The sequence below is a fragment of the Bison bison genome, unplaced genomic scaffold (assembly GCF_000754665.1).
Source record: "Bison bison bison isolate TAMUID 2011002044 unplaced genomic scaffold, Bison_UMD1.0 scf7180017864531, whole genome shotgun sequence".
Taxonomy (NCBI): domain Eukaryota; kingdom Metazoa; phylum Chordata; class Mammalia; order Artiodactyla; family Bovidae; genus Bison; species Bison bison.
The window spans coordinates 1,781,756-1,793,322 of record NW_011495081.1 but is presented as its reverse complement, the minus strand read 5'-3'; the positions used below and the strand labels follow the sequence as shown (position 1 = coordinate 1,793,322).

Genomic DNA, 11,567 nt, shown 5'->3' with positions numbered 1-11,567 from the left:
GTGAACTCCGGGATTTGGTGATGGACAGGGAGGCCTGGCGTGCTGCAATTCATGGGGTCGCAAAGAGTCGGACATGACTGAGCGACTGAACTGAACTGAACGACTAATGTTGAACATCTTTTTATATGCTTTTTGCCATTTGTGTAATCTTTTGTCATTGTGTAATAGGTGAAGGGCCTATTCAAACCTTTTGCCCATTGAAAAATCAGATTTTTTATTGACTTTTGAGAGTTCTTTCCAGGTTATAAATACAGTCCTTTATCCCAGATGTGTTTTGCAAATGTTGTCTTCCAGTTTGTTTTGTCTTTTATTATTTTTCTTAACAGTGGCAATGGAGCTTTGAAAGTCTTTAAAAATGCTAAAAGGGGTTTTCATCCATAAAAGTAGATGATTATAAGACAAATTCAGCTTTCTTCTCTACATCTTGCAAGGCTCTTGTAAGGCTCAAGAAATCCCGTTTTGGATTCTCTCTGCTGGGAAGCACTGAGCCCTTATGCTTGAAACACCAGGGAAGATGCCAGATAGTATGGAGCCAATTTATCCTGCTGCCTAAAATTAGAGTGGAAGCATTTTACACGGCATCAGAAGGGTGTCCATCATGCCATCTAGCAGTGAGAAAAGACGTAAGGTTAAAAAATATCTCAGAGCAAACTCTGACTAAAATGGCTCCCATTCTATTTTGGCCCCATTTCTGCAGTGTAATTAGAGAGCAGTATCTTTACACATATGTAGCTGTTCTTATTGTTTCCAAAATGCAAGAATGCATTTTAGAAAGGTTAAATTTAATTGCACGTTGCAACAATGTCTTCAGCAGTAATAGCCAGGTAAGAATAGAGCAGACTGATGAATTTTAATTGAAAGAAAGTAAGAGAACTGTGAACCTATCTTTTGGTATAAAAACTTCACCATCCTAGTGCAGGGCCTTGCACTTACATGTGTGCTTTGTACACATTTGTTAACTAGGTGACAGTGTATCTCTTTGTCTCTGGAAAAGAGACTTATCTCTTTTCTTTTTGGCACAGTGATTTCCGGGTGCAAAGGCGATCCCTCTCATGATGTATGGCTTGCCAAAAAATAGCATCGAGATATATATTAAATACACTTTCCTTAAAAGATATTTTCAGAGAATTTTTTTTTTCCATTTTGCAAGTGAAGAATCCTAAGTGTCAAGAGATCCACATATTTAGAATGATAGCATTTCATATTGGTGAAAATATATACCATCCATAGAAAAAGAACCTGTAATATCTCCCATAAAATAGGACAGTGGTCATTCCTGGGTATTGATATTGTTGATGGTTTTCTCTGTATGTCAGTGCTTTAAAAACAGCGAATATTGGTTGCTTTGTTATAAAAGTGGTGAGTGAAAGAGAGCACTTGCCCAAAGGTTCAGAATCCTGTCAGAAAAGAAATTAAACTTGGGACTGCGCTGCTGGTCCAGTGGCCGTGACTGAGCTCCCAATGCGTGGGACCTGGGTTCAATCCCCGGTCAGGGAACCAAATCCCACGTGCTGCAACTAAGACCTGGCACAGCCGAATCGATAAACAAATACTGAGAGGGGAAAAGGGGGAATTAAGCTCTTCATACGCCTTGTCTAGAACCTTGGTGGTGTGTGTGCGTCTATATCACTTCTCTGTGAAAGAGACCTTCCCTTCCAGTGTGTCCCACCAGGGACGTTTTTCAAATTTAGTTTGTTTTTCATTTTTGTTCACACAGTAGATATCTGTGGGCCTGAAAACTTCTGGTGGATGACAAGACCCTCGAAAAGTCATTGGAATAGTATTAGTTCTTTATCATTGTCAGCATGTGTCTGCTGAGTTTCAGGACATCACCACCATTTTCTGGAGAACGGTTTAGAGAGTGGTGTGTTTTGTAGAAGCTGTTTGTAATTTATTAAACATAATTTATCGACTTCTCATATGGCCGGGTAATATTTGCGTTATTACTAACACCGTGGCAGCAAAAGTGCAGTTTTATCTAACACAAATAGGAGGGTTTATTCAAAGTTAGATAACATTGGGTCAATCACAGTATATTTAAAATTAAATAACCCTATGGCAAAAGGCCCAGACCAGCAAGCATGCGGTGGCGAAGTCCGCGGTGGTACTCTCTGGGCCATCAGCAAACAGGTTGGGCTCGCTTCGGGAGCATTTTACAGGGATTTTAAAAGGTATCTTGTTGAAACTTGATGTTCCTCTCTACTCAGTAGATGCTTTAGCATTAGTGAATTTTATGAGTGGAAAAAGGATAGTTTAACCACTGGGGAGATTTAGCAGTTTCAATTAAACAATCGCACCATTTCAGTGTCAATTTTGAAGTCGGTGACTGCTGGTATTGGAGGTTTCACCTTTATTTTCCTAGTGGGGTGATGTACTTTGGCATTTTTGATCTCTGTTGTAAAAACTGGGGACTATTACATTGGGTGTGATATGCGTGTGCCCTGTTCCAGTTGGTATACCTTGAGAGGCCTAAATTATAAAGAAATCTGTTATGGAACCAGTATGTATAGAAAACATATATTCAGGCATTTCCCCCCATTAAGTAAAAGTTCTGGGTTCTATCGCCTGCTTCATCACTTATGGTGCAAAGTCCTCCTGGCGCAAAGCCATTTGAAAATGGCTCTTATCTTTCCTGTATTTCTAACAATTTTTCTATGAGGATGTAATTTCCTACCTCCTTCTCTCCCTTGTCTCCCTTCCTTCTCTGTCGTCAACCAGGCCTCAACATTTTACTTTTTTTAAAGCAAAGTTCTTTGGTCTCAAGGGCTCTTCTATCTCAACATCTTTGACTCCTGGAATTCTGGAGTTTAGAATCCAGTTTTGCAGTTAGGAACAACTCCAGGTTCTAGACCTTCTGCACCATTTAGTATTTCCCTTGTGTAAAAGTGGTTTCTTTTCTGGGGAAGCAGGCCACCAAAGGCAGTGAGGTGCTTGGCCTGCTGGCTCTCGGTCCAGTGGATTCACACAGCTTCTAGGAGCGGAGGACATAACATCTGTTACTTATTTAGCTTTTTATATGTGACTTGACATGGGGCTCCCCTGGTGGCTCAGTGGTAAAGAATCCTCCTGCCAATGCAGGAGATGCAGGTTCGATCCCTGGGTCGTGAAGAAACCCTGGAGTAGGATGTGGCTACCCACTGCAGTTTTCTTGCCTGGGAAATCCCATAGACAGAGGAGCCTCGTGGGCTACAGTCCATGGGGCTGGACTTACTGACTCAACAACAGCAACGTGGCTTGACATTTTCTGGTCTTTACAGAATGCTACAGGATTTAGTTACTACTGCCTCCTTTATCTAAATGAAGAAGCCAGGGCTCAGAAAAGATGACCAGTTTGCCCAAGATCACACAGCTAATGCTGGTGAATCCATATGAAAGCCTTAATCTTCGAGGCCTGTGCCCTTCCGTTTATGCCAGGTTGGCTCCAAGTAAGGCCATCCTTTCTCTTGAAATCACTCTTTGGAGGCTTTTGAGTTGGTGGTCTCTGACCTCATAAGATTATTTTGTTTTCTACCTTATACTTATTTTCTTCATAGGAACCCAGGATTGCAAATCTCCGGGTATAACTACAGATGTTCCTGGCAAGATTGTGTTGCTCATCATGAATGTCAAAGCACTGACCTAGGGGTGTTATCTTCTAGCTAAAAATTTTCTGTATCATTTTCTTTTACTTACGTACTTCAGTAATTTATAGGCCCATGAGCCCAATATATTTGTAATTATTGGCTTAGGGCTTCCATTTGTAAATTGTTACAGTTAAGTCATCACCCCCAGCATCCGAAGCCTGGAGCTCTCTTGCCGGTGCTGGTGATGTCGGGTCTGGAATCTACTCTTGGGGCTGTCTGTAGGTTGTTTATCACCATTAGCCCTCATTATTTTAAATGAGTACCCACCCACCTTATACTCTGTAACCACATGTTTCCAGAGCTTCTCTGGAGATTATATCTTTCAGGTCCCCCCTCCCTTTCTTTTCTTTTTCTCCTCCTTACTTGCAAATGCTTTGTAAGTGAGGCCCAGAAAATATGAAGGAAAACACCTAAAAAAATAGTATGCGAAATTCAGATCAGTTTGGAAACAAGTGTTGCTTCTGACTCTGAAGCTTTGGGAGAAAAAAAAACCCTCACCAAGTGTGTTTAACACATATTAGTTTGTAAATATGGAGTCCCACTAATTGCATTTATAGCTCACAGCAAAACTACCTGTTATGTCTTGTTACTCTGAGGGGGGAAAAATGAGAGAGTTATATAGGTGTATGCATTTTACAAAATTGGAATTCAGGGAAGAGTGTGGTGTAAATTCTTCTATAATTATGTCTTTTTCTGCTGAGGCAGTTAGTCAGTTTTTCTGTTGCTGTGATGCTCACCTGAATTCAGGTGTCCCAAACTTAGAGGAAGGGCTTCCCAGGTGGCTTAGTGGTAAGAGAATCCACTTGCCAATGCAGGAGATATGGGTTTGATCCCTTGTTTGGGAAGATCCTCTGGAGGAGGAAATGGCAACCTGCTGCAGTATTCTTGCCTAGGAAGTCCCATGGACAGAGGAGCCTGGTGGACTGCAATCCATGTGTCACAAAGAGCCAGACATGACTGAGCACACGCACATGCAAATTTAGAGGAAATGGTATGGAGTACCTCCTTTCATAAAGAAATAAATTACGGTTGTCCTCCTTTTCCCTGTTAATTGGAATGACTAAAGAACACCAAAATTGTGTGATATTTTGCAGAATCGCTGCTTACTTATTAGCTTGCTTTTCCATGTGATTAAAAGTTTTGTTGTGTTCTTACCAATTATTTTATTGGTTAAAGGTAAATGTGTTTTGGTTAAAGGTAAATGTGACAGAGGATGAGATGGTTGGATGGCATCACCGACTCAATGGACATGAGTTTGAGTAAACTCCGAGAGTTGGTGATGGACAGGGAGGCCTGGTGTGCTGCTGTCCGTGGGGTCGCAGAGCCGGACATAACTGAGTGACTGAACTGAAATGTGTTTCCAGTGGAAGTGGTTCAGTTGTTTTATAATGACAAACCAGGAGTCTTTAAATGTTGCTTTATGGTCAGTTTTCAGAAAGCTGCCTTTTCCATCAGGTGAAAGTGAAAGTGAAGTCCTGTCTGACTCTTTGCCACCCTGTGGGCTGTAGCCTACCAGGCTCCTCCATCCATGGGATTTCCAGGCAAGAGTACTGGAGTGGGTTGCCATTTCCTTCTCCAGGTGATCTTCCCGACCCAGGGATTGAACTCAGGTCTCCTGCATTGCAGGCAGACGCTTTACCCTCTGAGCCACCAGGGTCCGTGAACCTCATGTATTTTCATCAGGGAGGGTGAGCACCTCCATGAAAACTACCAAAAAAAGTGAATCATGGAAGTATATGTCAGGCCAGGAAGCACCTCAGTACATCAGTGCAGCTCCCCACCCCCACCATTTTACAGATAAGCAAACCATGGCCCAGGATTAAATAATATTCCTTCTGACCCCTGTTGGGGTGCTGTTTCTCTAGTATGTTGTTCCAGTGTTTATGAGAAATAAAAGGTTCCCCCCTCCCCTTCCCCAGGGATAATAATAGTTAACTAAATTAGTATCAGGGCCTGTATTTAAAAATAATAATTCCTAGAAAAGTGTATTAATTTTATTTTCTTATAAATTATCTTTAGTAGAATTTGAGTTGTTTTTAATGATAGACAACTTTGGAATGCATGTGAACCCCTTTGGTCAGAGGATTCATCTCCAGAGAATTTTCAGAATTTTGTTTCTTCAATAGCTAAAGCTATTTATAGTTTTATTATTATTATTATTATTTTCAAGCAGAAGCGCTCTTCCTGAGATCCTCTGATTATCTTGCCAAGGTCTTGGGGGCAGTGTCCCCCCCTCTTTTTAACCTTGGTTGGACTCAGGATTTGCTTTATGTCCTGACTACCACTGGAGCGAAGTAGCAGGATCCAAATGATGTTTTAAAAGACTCGAAGTTTGGAGTTAAGATCTTGGGCTCTGGAGCTCACATGTCCTGTTATACCACTTGCTGGTGGCCTCAGGGAGGTTATTTTGCCCCAGGAAGCCTCAGTTTCCCCCTTCATAGAATGAGATCAACGTGCAGTCTTATCCCCTGATCGGTATTTGCGACATGTCAGCTGCTCCTGCTGTTTTTGCTACTGCATTGTTATTATTATTCCCAAGCCAAAATGTTTCCCAAACATGCCTTGAGAAAGGCTAGTAAGAAGGAAAGCAAATTCCACTTTTAACTGTTGATGAGAGGGAAGGTGGGGAGAAGGGACTGACCTATGTTGATACTCAGTGTCCTTTAAAGGAAAATTTTACCTGATCAGAGTAAGGAAAAGAAAGTGGTATTATTGTCAGCTGGTTTCTGTGTGCTTGATTTCTCTTCCACTTTCTTAGACCCATTTGTCTGATCCAGTCATGGGAAAGTCACATGTGTGAATTTTTATCATGCTTTATAGAAAGGAGAGACCTGTGGGCTGAACCACAGAGTTTAACAGCAGATAAACAGGCAGGGGCAGGCTTCCTTGGTGGCTTAGTGGTGAAGAATCCACCTGCCAATGCAGGAGATGCAATATCGACCCCTGGGTCAGGAAGATCCCCTGGAGGAGGAAATGGCAACCCACTCCAGTATTTTTGCCTGGAGAATCCCATGGACAGAGGAGCCTGGCAAGCTATAGTCCACGGGGTTGCAAAAGAGTCAGACATGACTTAGCGACAAAGCAGCAGCAACAACAGCAAAAGAGGCAGGGGGACCTGGGTGAGGGGGCAACCCAGAACCTGCAGGGACTGTCCCTGGTGAGGCTGCCTTCATCTGCGTATCACACTGTCCAGATTAAGCAGAGCGTGGAAGGAGAAAGCCAGGCCAAAAGACAGCTGTCAGAGAAGAAGAAAATGGTTAATAAAGTGTTTTGTTCAGCTGCTTGAACTAGTTAATTGTTGAGTTCTGTTGTCGAGTGGGTACCCTCCTTGCTGCTGTCTCTTTAAGGAAAAACTGGAAGTGGACCACATACCTGTCATGTACGCACTTGTTTGCAGCCTGCATCTATTCATAGGCTAAAAATGAAATCTACTTACAACTATTACCTGGAGGACTTTTATAGGTTTTACAGAAAATATGACTGGGGTACAGTTAGGACCTGTTTTATTATCCCTGACAGTGGCTTAAGAAGCCACCATAGCTGTAGATCTCTTTTATCAAGTTCTGGGTATTCGTTTGCTTACTTTTGTCAGGTACACAGTACTTTGAATACCAGAGCCCTGAAAGGCCACACCAGCTCACTCACTGTGGGTAGTTGGAGACATTTTTTTCCCTAAGAATACTTAAAGGGCAAAAACCCAGGATCTGGATATAGCATAAATGATAGGGTATGATTTTTAATAAAACATTGAACTTTTCTGTTTTCCTAATATTGCATTCTGAAGCTAAATTATGACTATTCCTATGTCTGTCTTCTATGCTTATTTTTCTTGCTTCTTTACAAAATTTTATCACCTAATTATTTTTCTGTCAAATTAAGTGCTTTAAGTATAATATAACATAATTAACAATCTTCTTAACTTTATGTTTTCCAGGGATATCAGCATGAATAACATTACTCAGTTACCAGAAGATGCATTTAAGAACTTCCCTTTTCTAGAGGAGTTGTAAGTATTCTTTTGAGAACTGTTTTTTTGTTTATTTGAGTATTTCTCCTTTTCTCTTTGGAAGTTCTCACAACAGAGATTGTCTGCTGTTTCTCAGGGGACACTCAGAGAACTGGGTTCAGTGGCCTCAGAATAGTGGAAACCATGTGTTTTGGGGGAAGCAGACTTGAGTTTTTAAGAAATGTGATCGCTGAAGTTATTTTTGAAAGTCAGGATGAAAAATGCTACTTCCATGGGACTTTTTTGCTGCAATTGTTATGACCACGAATGAGGCAGTGACACAGGTTAATTACAGTGCTATCCCAAGATAACAAGCCTGCTATGTAATTACCATGATTGCCACAGGAGTTGCTGTGTGGGCAATAGAACTGTAAAGAATAATCCACAGCATTTCAGGGTCATGATGCAGCAGATGACCTCAATGGGAGCCAGCAGAAAACTTTCCTTGGACATGGGCAGGTGGTCTTTGGGAGAGGGGCGAAGACATGGAACATCCTTCGGGTCTCTGAGAACACCTTTAACGTTAAGCCTGTTTCTGAACTTGGCGGTGTCATCTCGCATTTCCAATTTAACAGCTTACATGGGGGAGAAGTTCTTTCCACCTGTAACCTCCATTTTGTTTTTCTCTCCACACCATTTAAAGTTCATCATCAAAATAAGCACTTTTAGATTTTATAGGAATTGGCAACAATCAATAGCTTTTAAGAATTCAGACGAAAAATAAAGTCATAGTTGAGTTAAATGGAGGGCTTTAAAAACAGCTAAGCTAATGGATTATGTAATATGTAGAGGCAAGAAGGTGACAGTTTGGTAAGAACATCAAAGAGCTGTAGCCCTGAAGGAATCTAAATTCATATTACAGATTGTGCCCTACAGCCAGCTGTTGAGTTTTAGATCCAAGTCAGTGACTGTCTGTCTTATCTTAGGTCGGCCCCTCCCTGCACATGGGGACTCGGAATCGAAAATAAGACAGGCAGGTTGTGCTCCCAGTTTCTGACACTGTTGAAACAGCAGTTAAGGATTTAGTGAAGTTAAGAAGTTTTTCTTCCCACACTACTTAATTGAACGTAATGTTCCCACAGCAGAAGTTGGGCAGAGGTTCTTTGCCACTTCCAAGCTTGTGAACTGGGTCAAGTTATTTAACCTCCCTCGATTCAGTTTCTTTGTCTATAAGGTGCAGATAAGACAGAATGAATTAAAAAGATGTTAAATACTTAGGACAGTGCATGAAGCAGGGTGAGTGTAATGTAAATGCTGGCTGGTATTTATTTCATCATTTTAAAAGTGCTTAAGGTGGGGGTGGGGTACGGGGAGCAGCAGCTTGTATACCAATTGTTGTCATGGGTTACAAGGTTTCAATGTATGTTTTACTTTATTTTTGCCTGTTTGTTTTTTTTTTTTCCCCTTGAATGAAATTAATTCCTTTGTAAGAAATAGCTCTTCGTTTTTAATTAGACATTTACATTGAATGAAAAAGCAGTGAGCTGTGTGTTTGAAGCCCCCAAAGTCCCACCCTCCCAATCAAGCTCAAAGATGCCTCAGCTATTTCTTTTCATTTCACATATAGTTTCAGCCTTTAGGATTAGTCTCCCTTTACAGAAGGAATCACGCAGTGAAAGGCCATTCATGAGCATGGGTTCAGCTGTTGGATCGCCCCCAGAGATACGAGACGCACTGGGCGAGAAGTGGAGACGCCTCCTTGCTCTGGTGAACCACGTGTGCCCACCACGTTGTCAGTGCCTTTGACTGGCAGCCAGCCCCCTTGGAGGGATTGGCGGTGAGCGCCTGGATATGGAGTCCACCCTGGCTAATCTCTGCTTTGTGAAGTTCGCATCTTGGATTTCGTAAAACTCTCAAATGACCAAGCATATATCAAGCTCACAAATTCTGTCAACTGAGAGTTTTAATTGGAACCAAATTGGATTTGATGGCTAGTCTTTTGTAGCGAGGTTTTGTTCGCTTCACATTCTGCTTATGGCAGCAAGAAAGCCCATCCTATGAAGTCCGTATGGCTCCTGCAAATACTGTATAGGATTTCAGAAATGAATTTGGTCAGGAGTGCTGATGGTTAATTTTAAAGAGTCCTTCAGAATAGTCTTTCACATGCTGGGTATACTTACAGGCATTTGAGGGAATTTCTTTTCCATGTTAATAGAATCAGGGTAAAAAGCCCGTGTTTTTTCTTTACAAAACACCGTAGCAGAGTTTGACATTCCAAAATGATGCTGCCAGGAGTATTGTAATATTCCAGAAACAGCATCACCCTTTGTCCAAAAGTCATCTGGAAGTCATTTAAGAGTGATTGTGAAGCTGAAGTGCCCGGAACAGAAATGAGTGATTTACTGAGGGCTTTTTTTTTTTTTTTTTCCACAATAGTTAATGAGGTGTGCTTTACATGATGTGACTGGTTTGGCTGAATTTTATATGATAATTCAGAATGCTGGGAGTATTGGGTGGAATCAGTTCCCAACTTAAGAAGTGTTTATAGATGTTTACGCATTCACTTGTTCTTTCGACAAACACTAAATCCGGCTCTGTGCTGGGTCCTCTGATGGGTGTCAGGGACACCAAGACAAGTTAAGTGTGGTCTTTGTCCTTGGAGTTGACAGTCTGTCCAGCACCATTTCCACTAGCCACAGATGGTTATTTAAATCTAGACTTACAATAATTAAAACTAAAATAAATGCTCAGTTTTTAGTGGAGCTAGCCATCTTTCAAGTGCTCAGTAACCACCTGTGGCTCGTGACTCTTGTGATGGACAGTGCCCATGTAGACAGTTTCCATCGCTGCAGAAAGTTCATTTGGACAGCAAGGGTCCAGGGGAAGAGTGGAGCTAACACTTGGTGTGGCATGGTGAAGATTGTCTAAGTGTGCACAGGGTCAGTGGAAGCCTGCAGTAACCTGTTTATTGAGACTGGAGGATTTGGGAAAGGCTTTCCAGAATAGCTTCAGCTGAGTCTTGAAGGACACATGAGAATTAGCTGGGTGAGGATGGGTAGTCAGGGTGCTCCAGGAAGAACCTTATAGCATGTGCAAAGGCACGGAGGTAGACATTTCAGAAGTGTTAGGACACAAGATGATAGTTATTGCAACTGAAACAGAGAAATGTGAAATATTGAAAGGTAGAGAAAAGTGAGGAGATGAGGCCAGATCACCAAGGGACTTTTTAAGCTAAGGAGTTTAGACTTTATCCTGAAGGAGCTGAATTGGGTATGAGGGTAAGTGATAGGGAGGAGACTAGGATTTTTTTTCCCTGAATGACTAGATGCCATTCACTGATTTTTTTTTCCCCCCTCTCTTTCTCTGGGAATCCAAAAACATAGGATCTAACCCTAAATTCATTACATAAAATGTGTAGTCTTGAAACAGTCTATTGATTTTCACATCTCAATTTCCTACTCTTTAAAATGGGACTCTTCACAGTAGTATTGTAAAGGGAAGAGGGAATTATTTATGTAAAAGTGCTTCGTGACCATGAAGTGCTACATTGACATGAGTAATGTAGATTTCACTAATCCGATTAAACATTGCTGTCTTTCTTGAAGTATTTAGGGGAGAGGTTGTTTAGCTTGGAGATGGGAGTTGGAATGGGCCCTTATAGATTTTTGTTAGTGATGTGAAAGGAAAGGCAGAATTTTTGGAAAATATTCATATAGCATCCACAAAGTTGGTGTCTGATGTGATGCTGTGTGTGCTCAGTCACTCCATCACATCTGACTCTTTGTGACCCCATGGACTGTAGCCCACCAGGCTCCTCTGTCCATGTAATTTTTCAGGCAAGTATACTGAAGGCGGCTGCCATTTCCTACTCCAGGGGATCTTCCCAACCCAGGGATAGAACCTGGGTCTCTCGGGTCTCCTGCATTAGCAGATGGATTCTTTACTTCTGAGCCACCAGGGAAGCCTCCATACTACACATTGCTGCCATAGTATTTTGG

General features: G+C 41.7%; 1 protein-coding gene across 2 annotated transcripts in view; it reads left to right on the top strand.

The window, feature by feature from the left end:
• Positions 1-11,567, top strand: part of LGR4 (leucine-rich repeat containing G protein-coupled receptor 4) — a 104,839-nt gene that overhangs the window by 48,869 nt on the left and 44,403 nt on the right. For both annotated transcript variants that reach the window (XM_010831786.1, XM_010831785.1), the window contains exon 2: positions 7,558-7,629. In XM_010831786.1, coding sequence (XP_010830088.1) covers positions 7,568-7,629 — 62 coding nt within the window. In that variant the 5' untranslated portion in view covers positions 7,558-7,567. The remainder of the gene's footprint in view (positions 1-7,557; positions 7,630-11,567) is intronic.